This window comes from Diabrotica virgifera, chromosome 5, assembly GCF_917563875.1.
Source record: "Diabrotica virgifera virgifera chromosome 5, PGI_DIABVI_V3a".
Lineage (NCBI taxonomy): Eukaryota > Metazoa > Arthropoda > Insecta > Coleoptera > Chrysomelidae > Diabrotica > Diabrotica virgifera.
The window spans coordinates 180,499,683-180,519,767 of NC_065447.1; the positions used below are offsets into that span (position 1 = coordinate 180,499,683).

Here is a 20,085-nt window from a genome sequence, read left to right on the forward strand (position 1 = left end):
AACCATACAAAAACAAGTATTGGAATTTTACGTTTTTCAACCATTTACGCTACGTTTAGGACCTTCATATTTCAAATTGTAAAACTATATAATACAATGAAACAATACTGTAAATTTCATTAAGATCGGTTCAACAGATTTTGCAAAATACATTTTGAAATCCAGCTTTCACAAAAAAAATTCATTTTTTCAAAATGTTACAGGACTGAAAATAAAGCAGATAGCAAGTTAATTTTTTTTTACGTATAGAAGTGTACTGTACACTTCATTTGCAGTTTACAAAATTAAAATCGATTAACTACCACGGCCTCAGGATTTTTTTAAATAAATAATAATTATTGGTGCTACGCGCAGGACAGCGGAGAGTTTGCTATGATTGGGCATTCCAATGACCTTTGATAATGATTGATACATTTTAATTTTTATTATATTTCGTTATAAATAAATAAATTTGTTTATTGCAAAATAAAAACACATACTCTATCCTTTGAAATAACACTTTTTTTAGCAAAAACTTCCTTTGTTCATATATTTTAACTTAGAAGAATAAAAGTTTATTATTTTTAAACATATGCATTTGTTTAGACAATATTTCACACACAATAATACAATTGGTTTGATTATTGTGGAATTAATATATTAAAATACAACAAAATATAGAGTAAGAAAATAATATATTAGATAAAGATTGGAAGAAATTTTGGTGGGAATCAACTTGTGTGAATCGAACACCGCTGTCCTGCGCGTAGCACCAAAAATTTATGTTTATTTAAAAAATTTCCTGACGCCGTGGTAATTAATCGATTTTAATTTTTCAAATTGAAAATGAAAGCTACAGTACACTTCTATAAGTAAAAAAAAATTAACTTGCTGTCTGCTTTATTTTCAGTCCTGCAACATTTAAAAAAAATGAATTTTTTTGCGAAAGCTAGATTGAAAAATTTATTTTGCAAAATCTATTAAACTGACCTTAATAAAATTTACAGTGTTGTTTTACTATATCATAAAGTTTTTTTGGGTAAAATATGAAGGATCGTAATGTAATATAAATGGTTGAAAAACGTAAAATGCGAATACTTGTTTTTGTATGGGTTTTTCGCAATTATTGCTATTTTGAAACAAGGGTGACTATTTTTTAAATTTTTAATAAATTATATATTGTAGGAAATTTAATTAGGCAACTTTTATGTCGGTACAACTTTTCTCGGAAATGAACACTTTTAAAGTCATAATCAAAAAACGAAGAGAAAAATCGAATTTTTCCTTGATTTTTTGACATTTTGATTATTTAAAAAATGTTCCCGACCTTTTTGAGTGGGAGGATAACTCAAATATTATTATTTAAGTTATTTTCAAGCAATTTCTGCAAAAAAATTTGAGTCATCTCTCAGCGTCCATCTCAAAACAGATGCGCCCTGGACTAATTATATAAACTTGATAGAAAATTACTTCTGTAGTTCCCTGAAACTCGATAAACTGTGATACACTATACATTTATTATTTAAGCGGCACCTAAATACTCGATATTTTTGTCAATATATTACATATATTTATTATTGTACAATATATTGATCGCCTGTAGATAAAATTAACGATTGCGCAATACAAATATATTACGGAAATCATCAGGACCTTGATTTTTATTATGCAACATACTAATATTATTGAAGCATCTCTGACCTATATTGCGCAATATTCGTTTAGTAGTATTTTATCATTCTTTCTGTGAACATCGTGGTGCGGTTAAAAATATGGCTGCCAAAGCAACATAGGAAGAAAGTAAGATTATTATCGAGTGTATAGGTCGCTACCGCTCTAATTATCAAAAATTAACAGTACGATCAAATTTATATTTAATTTACTTGTTTTTGTTCACAAGAATTGTTAGGCATGAGTTGAAGTAATAATTGTTTTTATTGACCATATCTACTCATTTGGTACTAGCGTGTACATCCTTTTTATTATTTTCTAGATAATAAATTTTATTTTAGTAAATTAACAGAATCATATAACAGCATACTGACTGTGCTGACATAATTTGAGTACCGATATTTTCTGTATGCATTTCTTTTTAACAGTGTTGTTTAATAATTATTAAAATGCTATTTTACAAAATATAAAATGGAATATTTAATTTTGGGTTACCTTTTCTTATTTCGTTATAAAAACTAAAAAAAGAATGTGCGTGTACTTTGTACGCACGTAAGAATTTCAACGAAATAAATATACTTTCAACAGGTTATTTTTATTTAAATATTAAAGTAATTTTTACTTGCTACTTTCCAAAAGTTTTTACTAAAACAATACTAAAAATAAAAAAAAGTTAGATAACACACGGAATTGAACCAGAGACCTCTCGATCTCCGGTCGAACGCGCTACCACCGAGCTAAACTTCCTTTGCTTTGACAGCTTACAAGATTTTCTATACATATTACAAATTTGATAGAATAAGTGAGGTATAAAAATACTTTAAATTTAAAGTAAATACACTTACCTACTATTATTATAAAATATTTTATTCCCGAGGAAGAAAAATCCAAAGACACAAAAATTATAATAAATAATACATTTACTAAAAACACTAATATATTCTTTTAATGCCTTATTTGCGATGATTGAAAGATTAGCAACGAACTACATACTGCCTGTCTGCGCATGCGCCAGGCAGATATAAAATTTCACCCTCGATCGTAAAGAAGTGTAACTTCAAAAAGATGATCAAATTGCAAGAAATGTTTAGATTGCTTGTTTATTTCTAAAAAGTCTGGAATAATTGCAATTATATTGAAACAGTAAAATGGTTTAAGAACAGTAACGTGTCATCCAAAATTATTGTCACCATAGGTGGCTCTGAACGACAGAGGTAGCTATACAGCACGGTTATTAGACTTTATTACAGTTGTCTTGTCCGACGGTGGTGGGGAGACTTATATTTTTGACTTTACGTCACAAAAGTTTACATTCCCATATTTTTAAATGATTTTCGATCATTGAATGTGTGTTATTGTGTATATATGTGTATTATTTGGGTTATTATGAAATAATTATACAAATAGTACACATTTTATCTTATACCGGGTGGTGAATCGTAAAAAGGGCCATAGGAAATTCAATGTAAAATTCTGAATTGTTGAATTCCTGCTTCCCTAATTATTTTACATCAAAAGTCATAAGATAATACTTGTAGAGCATTAAAATCTGTATTAAAACCAAAAGTTAAAATTGTTCTACGATTTAAATGCATTCCAAAATTTTGAAAAATATGGTACATTTGCCACAATAGGTATGCGTGTAAAAGTAAGGCCACACGTTACTATTTAACTGACAGTGCTCACACCATTGACTGAATAAAAAATATTTATTATTAATCCTTTCTCCGCAACTGAGGGTACCTTACCAACTGTATTGTTTTTAAACAATAGATGATAAAATTAAAATATTGACAGTTCAAAAATGCGAACAATATTGCATTGTGTGTGGCCTAAGTTTGGGCTGAAAACTAAAATGTATTACATTTTTACAAAATTTTGGAATATGTTTAATTACGTAGACCAATTTTAACAGTTATTTCCAATACAGATTTCACTCCTGTACAAATAGTTTCTAATGTCTTTTGATGTACAATAATTATTAGGGAAGCTGGAATTCAACAGTTCAGAATTTTACATTGAGTTAATGCAAAATTTTGACGCATGTCAAAATTCTCAATGTGTTTTAATTGTATTTATTTTTTTCGAATCCTGAGAAAACTAATAAATATTTTTGAAAAATTTAAACTCAGAATGAAAGACTACATTATTACCGAGGGCCGAAAGTCCCTGAAAACTTCTATATTGTTTATTTTAATAAGTTAGAGGGCTGAAAATAAAAGAGAAGTGTGATATTTAATTTCAAATATTTCATTCAGTAGAATCTGCTTGTTTATTCTGAGGGGCTTTCCGCCCTCGGTAATAATGTAATCTTGCATCCTGCTTTTAAATTTTTCTAAAATACTTGGTTTTCTCAGGATTCGAAAAAATTATATTACGATTCAAATGACAGTAAACTCTCGTGACGTAATCTCACCCTTAATGTTCATTGGTTAGTCGATTTAGGCAACCGTAGTAATGTCTAAGAACCGTGGCTATAGGGCTTTTCATTCACAGTCATTTGTTTCGAGCTTCTGTCATGTGTCACATAATGTTAATATATCTACGACATACGTTATTGGTATATACAATAATACAAACCAAAGACGTATGACGTAGATATATTAATATTATGTGACAAATGACAGAAGCTCGAAACAAATGACAATCGATGAAAAGCCCTATACAGTGCATGTCTATTATTAATTCAGATATACTTTCCAGTTTACGTCAACTTTGACAGTTACTTGTCAGTGTACAGTGTACGTAAGTCAACTTAAAAAACACTCTAATTGAACATAAAAAGTAGCAGAGAAAGCAGAAGTTTAACTTTATAACTGAGTTAAAAAGTCTTGAGATTGAGTTAAAAAGACATACGACATACATGATTTTTTCCACAAAGAGCTTTGATCCCAATAATTGTGGATCGCTCGTTACATTGTGTACCTAGTAGGAAAAGCTTAATATTCCCGAACGATGTAAATATTGCTGTCAAGCCGCAAGCCGAGACAAGGCAATACAGAGTACGGGAATGTGTCTTTTCCTACAAGGTATAAGTACATACTATTTTTCCGAAATTTGAAAATTTAAATTATATTAAAATAAACCTCTTAAAATTTTCAAATATACATGTTATTATTTTGACTCAAATATTCGTGATGCCACCAAATACAGGTGTGTAGCTATGGAAACAAAAATAATGAATTGTCAAATAAATTTGACGCATTTGCTTACTTTTGGCAGTATTTTTTTTTGTTTTCTCGTGTTTCTGTGACTGTAATCATTCCAAAAAGCAAAATTAGCTAATTTAATCATCAGAGATGATGAGTGTTTGATTTCTGGGCCCCTCCAGAACTGATGGAAGCAGTGAATAATGCTTCATTACATTTATTGCCAACAAAATTCAGAGACAAATATAGCTATTCATACAACCGTTTAATGAATTATCGTAAGAATAAAAATGCAAGTTCTTTCTCAGAAATGTTGTAATGGCACACTTCTTGAAGCTTGGTTTTGGTTTCAGACTATTTTATAATGTGTTGATATTATTGAAAATAAAGTTGCTCTTTAATAGATTGGTTCTGAAACTGCTGTAAAAAAAAAATTTCTTTACAGTAAGGAAGTAACATTTTTCTGCGGCCGTGCTAAAAGAGCCACTTTCACGGTGTGCGTGAAAGTAAATTTTCCCGCACAGCTTGCGGGAAAGTAAAATAGCTTGTAATATGGCATTATAATATATTATAATACATGCAATAAACTAATATTTAAATATTATTTACTAATTTATTTCAAATTTATCTTATTGTGTTCATATTTTAATGATATCAGCGCGATAATTCGATGAAATACAATTATTTTGACATAATATTTAAAAGTCAGATCAGTAGACAATTACAATGGTTTTGAATCGTCGACATGAAAACCAATATCATCGTCATGGTAACCCATTATATTGAAAGTTTGGTTTTGACAACCTTGTCAAAGAATTAATTTGTGTATTTTCACTTCTAAATAAAAATTGATATAACTCTATTTTTCGTGGCTTTTTTCCAAACGTACGGCTCTAGAAAAAATATTGTTCCTAACTCATGCGGAAAGTATCTTCCCCGCACTCAACTGCTTGCCCGAACTCCGCTATCGCGTCGTTCGGGTCAACGGCAGTCTCGTGCGTGAAAGTATAACTTTCCGCACTAGTTAGGAAAATAACTATTCCCTACAGTTATTTTTCGTTTCCAGGCAACGGCTAAGTCAGGACCGCGTTTAGGTCAATTGACGCCCTAGGCAATTCTCTAGTAGCCGCCCTTAAAGCATGTACCTTTTTTGAGAAAAAAAAATTGCAAGCATATTTTTTTATTTAAATAAGAATACATTTCTTTCTTGATTTTTCTTTGGAAAAATCATCTATAATGTCGTCATAATTTATCGCCTCTGTTACGTCACTTTCTATGGACAAAATCGACAAATTGTTAAGACGTTCTTGCGTCATACTTGATCGGAAATTATTTTCATGACTATTTTAAATTCTTGACATTTTCGAAAATGACCTTTCAGCGGACACGTTGGTTGGCAACTGGGAGGCACAAATAAATTGGCAAAGCAATATCAAAATTAGGGAAAATGTCTTTCAATCCACTCTTCTTTAAATATTTAGACTTATCAATTTTATTATTGGTGATTGGGGATTTTATTGTGGTATCCAAATAAACCTTTAAGTGAATGCATTCATCATTGATGTACGAATGATGTAGGTATCTATTAGTGCAGTCAGTGAGGGTATTTGGCTCCGAATTCCATCCTACTGCATCAATTTACTCGATATTTTCACTGTAAGTAGGGAATAGCTCAAGAAACAAAGTCTACGCTATATCCTATGACGCTTTTAACTTAGGGGTGGTTCCCACCCGTTCTCGGGGGTGGAATTTTTTATCAAACTAACAGCGGAAGTGGCCAGAGAACCTAATTCTAAGCAATAACTGTTGTATAAATTTTATTGAAAACTCAATACTTTTTAAGTTATTCGTCGTTAAAAATTTGCCATTTTCATTGAAAAATGACACTTTTCTGAGACTGTTTTTTGGGAATACCATAAAAATTGTGCATCTAACGAAAAAACTATACAAAACATTTTTGTAGTTTATGAAAAATCAGAGATTCATTTTTTCATAAATCTTCTAGTTTTAATAAAAAAAGAGATGGTAGGTGAAAAAGTTTTTTTTGGTCTATGCTCAAACCGGTGTATTCAAATTAAAATAACAGAGAAATTGTCGATTTTAGGGATATAATGCTACGAATACCTTTTGTAGTGCTTAAAAAGACCTTTAAAACGAGAACTGTTAAATGTCGGTTACATTCAAACTAAGCGAGATATGGTGCAAAAAAACTTATGACAAATTTATTTTAAGAAAAAATGAGAAGTATATTTAACCCCTCATCCACCAGAATTTAAATGTATCTGTATTACAAAAAGTTGGACGGGTTTAAGATAAATGGTTTTTGAAAAGAATAATAAGATCAAATTATAGAGTGAAATTTTAAATTATCTTAAAAATCCTCCTTTTTCTCCATGTAATTCGAAAGTGATAAGAGTACGTAAAAAAATACCTTAAAAAATGTAGGTTTTCTTTTAGATAACAATTTTATTTTTCTTTCATTACTGTATCTCATTATCATTTTCGAGTTACATGGAGAAAAAGGAAGATTTAAAAAATATTTTAAAAATGCTCTCTATAATTTTTTCATATTTTTTTCAAAAACCATACATTTAAACCCGTCCAACTTGTTTAACATAGAAATAACACTATAGTAAAAGGTATTGTAGAAGCAAAACGATGAATTTAAATTTGGTGGATGATGGGTTAAATATACATACTTCGCATTTTATCTTAAAATAAATCAGTCATCCTTCTTTGTTGCACCATATCTCGCTTAGTTTGAATGTAATCGAAATTTAACAGTGCGGTCGCTTTAAAGGTCTTTTCAGGCAGTACTTACAACAGATATTGATAGCATTATACCCTTAAATTCCACCGTTTCTCTGTTATTAATTTGAACACACCCATTTGAGCATGAACAAAAAAAATTCTTTTCACCTACCATATCTCTTTTTATGTTATCACTAGAAAACTTATGAAGGAACGAATCTCTTAGATTTTTCATAAGCTAAAAAAATGTTTTATATAGTTTTTCTCGTTAGATGCATAATTTTTAAGGTATTCGCAAAAAACCGTCCGAAAAGGCGACATTTTTCAATAAAAATGGCAAATTTTCAACCACAAATAACCCAAAAGGATTCAGTTTAAAAAAAATATAGAACAGTGCGCCCTCCGCCTTTGCGGTGCTGCCGACGGCCCAATAATCCCTAAATTTACGACTTCTATCGTTTTTGAATGAATAGTGTTAAGAAAATGCAATTTGTTTTCTAGAAATGAATGCTCACTTATATTCAATTGATGGATGTACTATGTACATACTTAAATGTTATTCGATTTTAATTTTTATATACAAATATTTTTTGTACAGTATTTTTGCCGCCCTCTCATAATTTGCCGCCCTAGGCAACTGCCTATATTGCCTAATGGATAAAGCAGCCCTGGGCTAAGTGTAAGGAAATATCGAATGTTTCTTTCAAAAACGTTGTCAAAAATGTCTAAATTCCTGACCGATTTTGGGAAACATTTATTTCTTTTGATTTTTTTCCGACTTTTTTCGTTTTGTTCCTAACAGTTCTAACTCGTATGTTTGTGTAATTTTATTTTGCCCGCTGGAGCGTTAATATACTATCAAAAATAAAAACTGAAAATTCAATTTCCAATTTTCAGTCTATTAATATTTTCTTTATACCATGAATTCTTACAAAATTTGTCCTTTCTACGACCAACAGCACTTATAACAGAATATATTACATGTGAATTTATAAAAAAAACTTGATTTTCGCTTCTGAAAATTTCTATTATAATAAAACCACTGACCTTTAATTTCGATTTGTTATTTTGTTTGTGCACAATAGATCCCGTTTTCATTTATTTATAACCATAACTGCCGTTGGGCGTGTTTGATTTCGACCAGCCGTTCAATCTTGTTTTTGCCAACGAGATAACAAAAATTTAGGTCGCTTTCGTATATTTTATATATGATTTAATTTATCATTAATGGTTTTTACTATCTGTTGTTGTTATTCTATCTCACCCCTAGGAATATTTTAAACACGAGACCGCTTAGCAAATAATTCTAATAATAATTTTCCATTCTCTTTTTTGAAAAAAATCACTTTGGTTTGGGTTTTTTCTTTATTCCGATTTTATTATTTATAAGTGATATTTGAAAAGTTTTTGTGAGTTCGTTAATTCTCTTTAAATAATTGGTGGATTAATAAGCAATTTGAGTATTTAATACAACTTTTCACGACTTTTAAGGTTTGTAAATAATTGTTTCTGTACAGGAAGTAATATAACATAACATTATCTTCAAAGTAGAAACTATAACTACTAAAACCTATAAATATTTGAGGCGTGTAGATGCAAAACCGGACATGTCACATTTTGGTCGAAATGAAACTAACACCAGGAATATGTTCATTATAACCTATTGCATCAGTCTACAATGAAAATTCGTTGCAAAACAGTCTTTTACCGTAAAATATCACAATCAAATATTGATTGTAGTTTCAAAAGCGGACAAAGCCCAAGCGTCTTGGTTGCAAAATCGGACATCGACGTTCGACCAATGGACTGCAATCACATGACGTAGCGCAGCACGTGTATGTTATGTTATTCCCGGCAGCGTGATCATTACTAGTTTCGAATCATAATAGTTAAGTTACAGTGCTTTGTTACAATATTTTAAAGGATTACATTAAACCGTACATCCAAAAACAATATCCTTGCAATGGGAGAAATAAATTATTATTCTTCTGCGTCAAATGCATTGCCTATTACTAAAAAGGTAAAAAAATATCCCAAATTACTCCAGCAGAACTTCCAATCGGTGTTCCACTGAATTTTAAAAAGAAGAAGGATATCGAGACATTATTATGCTGTCATTTTGGTAATGATTGGTCATCTATGCCTGAATGTGATTTTTACAAAAACATTCTCGATAGTGGTCAAGACCAACACACCACTGAACATAACGATAATGATGATAACAATCCACAATGCGAATATTTAGAAGAAAAATAATATTCTATGTTTAATATAAAAATTGTTCTTTGAAAAAACATCTTGTTCATTTTGCCTTTTTAATAGAATATACTGTCAAAGTAAAAAAAATCTCATTTTTAATATACGCCATTCCAATAAATATCAAACATATCTTTTTCAAAATTTAAAGCAAGAACAGACGACCAATAATTACTATGGGCAAATTAGGAAAAACACCAAGGAAAACTTATTTAGCAGCTATTTTATTGACGGTAGGTATTCTAAAATAAGTAGGCAACGTTTGAAAAAAATGTGCTATTTTGTTTGTAAACAAATTAGCTTTTCAAGCTTTTTAAATTCATTTTTGTTTTTCAAGCATTATCAGAAGGATGAAATGGTTGCCGGTGTGAATCCATAATGAAAATGTATATGAAAATAAGGGTTAACACTAGAAGCACCAGAGCGGTATTTTGACTGCTTTCTATTTTTGACCCTCTGTATTACTTATTCCTGGTTGTTTTAGAAAGTTGATAATTTAGGAATTTTCCTAGATCTACTGGAGGATTATATTTCCTCCTTTACAAGTACTTGGTTTAATTACTTTTTGAGATGGGGTAATATATACCTAGAAGCACCAGGGTGGTCAGTTTGAGTGCTATCTATTTTTGACCCTCTCTATTACTACTTATTCATAGTTATTCTAGAAACTTAAAAACTTAGGACTTTGCTACATTTATCTAAGGATTACAAATTTTCTTTTGCAGGTAGGTACTTAGTGTAATTACTTTTTGAATATGTTGATTTCTACCTAGAAAAAATACGGTCCTTATTACGTAGGAGAAATACCAGATCTGAGCGATGATCAACAGAAAAATTTGCACTTGCGTCGGCAATATGGAATCTATTTATATAGAATTGTATATTTTGCTACACCTACAACTGTCTAAAATATATCTTTCTATCGACGAACAGGTTTTTCCCTCAAAGGAAAGATGTCACTGCACGCAGTACATGGCGCATAAACCCGATAAGTTTGGACTCAAATTCTAGCTTACAGCTAATGTCTAGTCCAAATATTTATTGCACGGATTTCCCTACCTACGAAAATATGAACAACGACCAGACAATCAACTTCTAGGGGAACATGTAATTAGTTGTCTAATGGGCCCATTTATTAATAAGGGAAGAAATGTCACGACACATAAAAAGTATTACAAAAGATGGCTACCAGCAGTACTGGCACAATAAACCGAGTAAGAAAGGATATTCCTCCGTCAATAAAAAACAAAAAGATGGAATTATACAAATCAAAAACTTTCATACACGAAGACTTGAGCTAACCAGCGAAACCAAGTGTAGAAGGTGTCGATAAAAAGGAGAAACCTAAAACTATTACCTACGATGAATTTCATGGCTGAGGAACCTGAGGGAATGATTTGGATGCAGCTCAAAACAACTATTCAGAGCTACTGACTCAAAAATTAAAATAGCCATGATGATTGCCAACCTCCGTAGTATAGATAGCACCTGAAGAAGAAGAAGTGGAAAACTGGGAACTAAAACTGAAATAAAACATGTGAAAGTCATATACCTATGTAAAAAATTTGTGTGTAGGTCTTGTACAAGCAAAATTAAAAAATTTTGCTACTACATAACTTGTACTTAAATAATTAAATAATGTATTTAAATTAACTATTTATGTTTTTTATTAGTAGGTATTAACTCAATATAGGTTTTTTTCAAGTAAAAAAGTATACAAAGCGACTGGCGATAGAAAATTCTAATACCCGTCTTCTTGACCGCTCCGGAGCTCCTAGGTATGCAAAATGTTACGAAAAAGAGTCACAAAGAGTAACAACAGTCACGGAAAATATTCGAGCGAAACAACATTCATTCCTTTAAACCAAAATTTATTCACACCTTACAATATTGTGATTATGCCATGAGGCTTGACTTTTGTGCAATCACTGGTGAAAAACTTATAAATGACCGCTTTTTTCACTACAATATTCTATTTTCCACGCTGTACTGAAGTCTTTGTTGAACGCTTGTCGAAGAAAATGATAATTCACAAGTTTATTTACCGGAGTTGACAGTTACTAAGCTACATTGTAGCTTAGCAACACTAGATTATTGTTACGATTTCGAACTTAGTGCCAAAATTTATAGGGATTTGCAAAAAATTGGCTACAAAATTAAGCAGGTTTTGAGAAACTTGTTTTATTTCGTTTTATGGGGTTTTAGAACAACCAAAACTTTCTATCAAGAATGACATTTTTTGCTAAAATTGAAAATAAAAAAGTTTTTTATCTTGGGCACCCCATCCGTGGACACACTCTATTACGGTGCACATAATTTATAGACTTTTGCACAGTCTACACCTCCTTTCTTCTTCTGAAGTTACCTATCTTCTAGAGATATTGGCTACCACATTGACCATCCTATTCTGTTAACAGCAGTTCCAAACAGATCAGTTGACGTTAAACCAGTTCCAGGATACCTCCTTGAGATATTTTATTTTAATGTTATTTCTGGCTTGTCAGATTTATAATCACATAACTCATTTTTATATTATGTTGTTGTTAAGATTAAAATATTTTTATTTTGTTTTAATGAGTCATTTATGCGCAATCTTTATAGAAACCGACCATACAGGAATATAATGGCATGGGCATTTTTAACCTTTAACTACCCGCGCATCAAGTTATAACATAAGTACACGCGTGGCGTACTTTATACGCCACAAGAAAATACACTTAAAAACAGCGGTTTTGTTTTTTTTTAAATACACTTAGTTGTTTGTTATAAACCTTATTCGGCATCAGCAAATGCTTGGAGTTCCTTTTTAGTGAGTCAATTGGGATTTCTAACTGGAATTTGATCCCTTGAAAAATAAAAGTTCTAATTAAAAAAATTGAAATGTGATTTTTTACATGAGAAAAAGTGTTATTTATAAAGGAAAATATATTTTGTGCCATAATGACTAAAAAAACAATTGAAAGATATAGTTGTTATATTATTACAAACGTGACGTATTTTGTACACCACCGGAAAAAACAAATAATAAACTGGTATTTACGATCGTCTCAGAACTCCGATTATAAATAAACTAAAACCAACTGTAAATCACATTCCAATGATAGGTTAGATAAATAAAGAGGGTCAAAAATTAAATTTTTAAATATATTTGCAGTAGAATTCTTGTATCTGGCGTACAAAATACGCCAGCGCGTGTAGTTAAAGGTTAAACAAATTCTTGTGGCCATTCTTGGTTGTCCTTCTTAATAATTGTCCCAATTATAGAAACCTTTTTTAGAGATTGTTCAAAGGTACGCAGGTAGAGAAGGAAACAAACGAATTTATAAATCTAATAACAAAACTAATTAATGATGAAAACGAGAAAATTACATCGAATTTAAAAAGAAACTATAAAAAGTACCATATTTTAAAACTAATACCAAATATTACACGAGTCAAAAGCAAAACGTAAAAGCAAAAATCAAAAGCAAAAGCAAAATCGTAAAAATATTGAATCTAAAAATATAGCTTATATAACAGAAATCAAAATAAGAAACATAATGAATACCATGCAACACAAAAAAGTTCCAGGTGAAGACGGAATATTATTTGAAATTATAAAGCAGGACACTCATCATCCAGTCTTCTGCATCCAAAGTTGAACATAGGCCTCCCCTAATTTCTTCCAGTTCAGTCAAAAAGGGGGACAATACATCATAAAAATGTATAGACATAAGTAAAGTATACGCATCTTATTTAAACGCTTTTATTATACTGATATTTTAAACGGGAAATAAATATTTAATAATTAAACTTAAATAAGAAGTTCGAAAACAGTAGACCTGTTACCAATCTTGCATAATATGTTTGTGAAGATAATAATTGCATTGCGACTAACAAAGGAACTGGATAGTTATTTATTAGCCTCAGGAACAGGCATGATTTAGAAAAGAATATGGATTACATACAAGCTACAATAATGTATTACTTAAAATAAACCGCTTTTATGGACAGTTCATCACTAATTTACAACGTTTTTTACCCAGCTATGGAACCAACGTGTACACGTAGCATAATCAATCCTAAATAAAGTTAGGCAGTGAAAAAAAATCAGGACGTCTAGTTTTTTTTATATTTATTTTCTAATTCTTTCATAATTATTCATATATGTTAAACAAAAAAAAACTAAAATTGACACAGATTACTTTTTGTTTTATACTGATTTGTATCAGTTTCTCTTAATGTAGACCAGCAGTAGTCGGCTAGCGCATTTTTGTCCCAAAAACCTTGGTATCTCTCTTCAAAAGCCTTCAAGTCTTGATGAAAACGCTCGCCGTGTTCGTCACTTACCCTTCCCAGATATTCAGGAAAAAAATCTAGGTGCGAGTGTAAAAAATGAATTTTTAGGGACATATTCACTCGCATTTTGTGGTAATTCTTAAGTAAATTGGAAACAATTACTTCATAATCCTCCGTTTTGTTGTTTCCTATGAATTGTTTCACTACCGCTTTAAAAGAATACCAAGCATCTTTTTCAACATCGGACAAATGGTGGTGAAAATTTTCATCTTTTATTATTTTTCTTATCTGGGGGCCCACGAAAATGCCCTCTTTCAGTTTGGCATCAGACCGATTAGAAAAAATATTTTTTAAATATTCAATGGCGGTACCATTTTTGTCAAGTGCTTTAACAAAATTTTTTATTAATCCTAGGTTAATATGCAGCGGCGGTAAAATGACATTTTTGGGAACAATCAAAGGATTGTGTTTTATATTCATTTTGTTGGGTATGTATTCACCATGTGCAGGTCATTCTTTCTTAAAATCTTTCTTTTATTTTTATCATCTTTCCCAGCCCTACTATCCCATAAACACAAAAAACTGCAATATTTGGTATATCCGCTCTGCAAACCAAGCAGAAGTCCCACAAATTTGAGATCTCCACAGAGTTCCCATTTATAATCCTCATATTTTATTATTAGTCAGCACAGTAATTCAAGAAAGAGCCAACAGACACCACGAGAAATTGGAAGGCCACCCCAACCAATTAATATTACCATTACTGCAGCCACTAAACAAAAGAAGATTGTGAAGATTATGGCCCATAGATCTTCGCTGAAACTGAGGTGAAACCGCTGGGTGATGTATGTTATACTTTGATATAAGTTATCGTACTGGTTATCAAATTATCTCATAGAATATGTAATTCTGATTGTTAATAAATGCTTAAAAAAAATATATATATATTTTATTAGATTAATTAAGGTTATCACAGTTTCATATGATTCTTTACAATTAACTGCATGTCCTATAGAAATAGAAGGTTTTTTGTTGCCATTATGTAATAATACCTTTTTAAGGCTTACTTTGGAAGAGTCTATAAATAAACGCCACTCTTTAGCATCGTGGGACTGGCCCATCGAAACGAAAAGAGCAGGAATATCACTTCAGTACTCATATCCATTCTTTGATTCAAAATACTTAGCAAATTGATCAATTCGCCTGCGATAAACAGTCACTCGAATGTCACAATAAATTCCATTGCTTAAGTCGTGAATTCAGATTTACTTTTTGAAAGCTGCAGGTCTATCACAAGATCATTTAGTTCACTCTGTGAAATTATATGTGCTTCTTCATCTCCAAATTCACATCCACTAAGCACTCCATCATCAGATTCATCCAAATTAATGTTAGGAATCGAAATCGAATTTTCTGCCTCAGTTTCCATATACTCTGGTTCATTTTCTCTGCAAGAACTGCTAGGTAATGACGGGTAAGGAACTCCGTCTGAATTCAATATAGGCTGTGTCACCCAGCATCAGGGTATTGTATATGCTTTTTGTTTTTGTTGTTAAAGCCTGTTGTTTTTGCAAGGCAAAGTAACAGTCCGTGGCGTGATTTGTTGGTTCTCTCCACAACATTGGGACTCCGAATTGCAAGTATTTTTTATTACCTGTAGCCCAGTTCGTTAAAATACTTCTAAAATTTTCACATACTACACCAGGAACCCATTTTTTATCAAGATCTTTTATCGATATTTGAAAGTATTGAAAATATGCCTGTCTTACTGCTTCTGAGATGGGTCTCTTCTTTTTTGTTAGAAGTATGTTACCACACACATGGCAAAAGTTGTTTGGGCTTAATTTACACTCCTTTGATGACATTTTGAAATTAATTTAAATGTCGATAATCACGTTTACACAACAATAGCGAAGGTCAAACTGGACGCAAGGAAAAAATGACTGAAAAACTTGATGGGGGAATATCGCAAAAACTTGACGTGATAAAAATTTGTGAGATAGGTTTTAGTTATACGAGGGCAGTCAGAAAACAAATTATGTATGAATTGTTTTTGGGTAAAAGAAAAAATATATATTTGTAAACTAGTGATTAATGTTTTTATTTTATGTATTGTATCACTTCCTTAAATTTATATTTGTTTGTTAAGCTGTAGTCCAAACAGAAATTGGTCAGAATGTGCAACAAAGTGTCGGTATCAATGGTAGAAAAATGTTTAAAAAATTCGAGAAGCCGCTTTATATAACAGATATTTTGAAATCCTACTAATTATTGTAAATTAGTTATTTTATAACTTACATTAAACACTACTTGTATATTGGTAAAGTTAAAATAATTATACGATTAATATTACGCAAGGGAGATTAACAGAGTTTTCTACTTTTAAGGGCAAAAAAGCAAGTTCATTAGCGGAGCCTAATTCTAAATTATTTTTGTTGTGGTTCTGAAGTTATTTTCCTGTGGAATTTTTGTAATTTACTATTCTAAATGGGAAATAAGCCACAATTTAACTAACAAAATTATTTTATTATTAACATTTCGACGTCCATAGGACGTCGATGTCAAAAACAAAATATTAATAAATTAAACAAAATTGTTGTTGCTTAATAAAAAATTATTGTAATAATTTATATATAAATGAGTCAGAAAATTAAATGATCAGACGAACTTTTTACTAAGCAACAACATTTACGTTTAATGTTTAATTTATTAATATTTTGTATTTTGACAACGACGTCCGATGTGGACGTCGGAACGTTAATAAAATATTTTTTTTTGTTAAATTGTGGCTCATTTACCATTTAGAATAGTTAATTTCAAAATTATTTTGCACATCATATTTGAAAAATTATTTGGTTAAAACATGTCATTTTTATTGATAAAATATATTAATTTGTCTGGACTAAATTACGCTTCTGTTCATATCCTAGATGACTTGGTATTCACATAATGTTGTTAAGCTAGATTTTTATATTCTATACTATACTTTTTTGTTTTTTTTTTTTTTTAACAAGGGAAACCATTTTTTAAGTTCTATTCTATTCAAATTACACCTGTTTTAAATATTCGTTTTACCTAAACCGCCTAAAGGGGCTCCATCTTCTTTTTCATCTGGAGGCCAAACTAAATAATTTTAAGCATTTTGAAATGTGTATTCAATGTCAAAATTTTCAGTATATTTGGCAAGTAAGAATTATCACAGTGAGTGATAATTCTCTAAGTTTTGTCCCAACAAAAATAAGACAGTGTTTTTATTTAAAAAACTGTATAGTAAAATATTTGAGAATTATTCGCAAAAACCTTATTTAAAGAAAACTGAGTTGCCACAGTTTCGTACCACATATTTATAGATTTATTTAATAATAATATTTTACGGATATGATGATAGAGTACATTAGAAAAAATATAACATTCGATATTGAAACGTTTATCCATGATTAGTTTTTTATATGTTTTTAAATAATTAATGAACCAACCTAACGTTTTTTTATATACTTTCTACCATTAGCTCGTAAATAATCCAAAAACCATTAACAATAATTTGCACCCGTACTCACCTAATCGCTCATACGCTTCTCTTCCGGCATTGACAGCTGTAACAACTCCAAGAAAAAGTAACCACTGCATTTCCAATCGATCAATATACACATTTTTCTAGGAAATTACGAACATACACATTTTTCCTCAACGGTGAAAAGTCCACTAAGATTCCACACATTTCTAATACCCACGACGGTCTTAAGTAATCATTAGAAAAGGAATCGTTAGTAACATGTAAGTTAAAAACTGTAATATGCACTAAAGTTTTATTTAAGAACAATGAAAAAAGTTTAGAACAAGAGTCGCAGAGCAGGAGTACAAATAAGAGTTGAATATCGCGCCGTAAATGACGTAATCGCAGCAGGAACCTCACGCGTCCGTCTGCTAAAGCCGTCTATATTATACTAAAGGGTATCCTGTACTAAAATGGGACTTTCGGGCCGTTTTTTGGCGCATGTGCGGGAAAATGCTAACATCTCAGTTGTGTTAAAACACAGACCATTTCTTGATTACAGTTTTTCCTAGCAAATGGAGGTATTTTGTTTTTGAGGAAGGAGATAAAGGAATCATTAAACCAAAAACAAAGAGATCCAAAGAATATCAGATCACGAGCGATGAAGTGATGTTGAAAAGAATAAAATTTTATAGACAAGATATATATACTCTTGCCTCAATATAGGCATAAAGGTATATAAATGATTTTGCAGGATAAATCTTTATATTTATTATCTTTTTTTAGGCAATATTTATTTTATTCTCTTAATGTATTTATTTCTAAATACCATAAATTTCTATTAATGCTAATATGGCTTTCGGATTAATATTTCCATTTTAAGGGCATAATTAAGAATAAGTTAAGAAAAGAGATGGACAACAGGGGTAGGTTGTCGTCTTAATCAGAATGTGGATCTTCTTGGATAACATCACAGAAGCCGGCTTTAGAAAAACCTTTCATAATTGTAGCAGGAGACACTTTTTTCCACGCAAATAATTGCATTGAATAAATGTTTGTTTCTCATGTTTTTGTTGGAATTCTTGAATTTGCAACCACTACCAATAAACGCTAGAAGTCTCACAATGAAAAAAATTGGTAAATTATTATGAAACTTTCAATTATTCCGTGATCTAAGGGCTGGTAATGGAAAGTAGTGTTGGGTGGCAGGAAGACTATTTTAAAAATTTTTTAATATAACTTTAGAATGTGGTGTGACTTGAGATTATCCAGGAAAGAACCAATTTTTCTTTCATGTTTTCTAATTTTTATATAAATTATGCAGCCTTCTTGTCATAAATTCTTTTGTCCTCCAAGCCTGTTTCTTAGAGACCCATCAAGGGTACTTTGTTTACTTCAGCGGGGATCTTTATTTTTGCAATTACTAATATTCTCCTTTTGAACCTTCCATATTTGCAAAATAGTCAAACGTTGTTTTGCTGCCTTCTTCCCTGTATATTTTTATTTTTTAAAGCAAATGTATTGGTAGGCTTGGCTCGGTAATAAAGCCCTGTTTCATTGGTATTGTATACCTATATCTCGCGAAGAATAACATATTTCCTTAATATCAATGATAATTTGGTTTTCCAGGCCTCTATGTCAGGCCAAATTAACCTTTTTGCACGATTGGTCATTTTTGACTGTTTACCGTGACAGATTTTACGTCAGTAGGTGACATTTAATAGCAACTCGACGGTAAGTAATCCAACTCGACGGTAAGTACTCCAACTGGACGGTAAGTAATTCACTTACCGTCGAGTTAAAAAATCTTTTAATTTTAATTTATTTTTTGAAAGAATAAAGAAAACTAACGAATTATTTATTAATATTGAAACTTATGGTACAATTTGTTAAATTATTTAATGAAATCCCACTTATTTGGGCTGTGGTTTCACTTCTAACAGAAACTCCTGCAGAATCGCATACATTAGTAGTATTACTAGTATTGCACAATATTTTTTGGATTTTTCGGGAATAATTGCGGAACACCCTTCTTCCCAAGCCCGTTCAATTTCTTCAAATTCACTTTCGCTCATATTTTAATTTATAATAATCAAAATTGTACTTAAAATTATTGACAACTAAATAAAAACTCAATTCTCCATTGTTGTTATGCACCCTAGTTACTACCTAACAACCAAAGTATCTATCTTGATAAAATGAATGAAACTAGTCAATATGATGAAAATGTTTAATTTTATAATTTATAATGGTAGTCCTGTCGCCAGGGGGGGTACAACGGCCTCGTTAATTCAGATGGACTTACTCAAGTTTTTTTTATGTATTTTGACCCGTAGAACACGAATTTTTTGGGTAACAGTTGATCCGGATGTCGATAAGATTGTTATAGACCAAGAACTTGAGGAATCAAATAACAGCGATTTTTGGCAAAACAAAACACTATTTTGTATTTTTTGGGCCATTTTAAGTAAAAAATATTTCTACAAGTTTTTTCGTAGGATGCACAGT

The 20,085-nt window shown here is 30.9% G+C and overlaps 1 protein-coding gene across 1 annotated transcript in view; it reads right to left on the reverse strand.

Annotated features, from left to right (window-relative positions):
• LOC114330947 (sphingomyelinase phosphodiesterase C) overlaps positions 1 to 17,998 on the reverse strand; it is a 641,516-nt gene extending 623,518 nt beyond the window's left edge. The window contains exon 1 of the mRNA XM_050652120.1: positions 17,642 to 17,998. Within this exon, the coding sequence (XP_050508077.1) occupies positions 17,642 to 17,711 (70 nt within the window). The 5' untranslated portion in view covers positions 17,712 to 17,998. The remainder of the gene's footprint in view (positions 1 to 17,641) is intronic.
• Between the last annotated feature and the right edge of the window lie 2,087 nt (positions 17,999 to 20,085).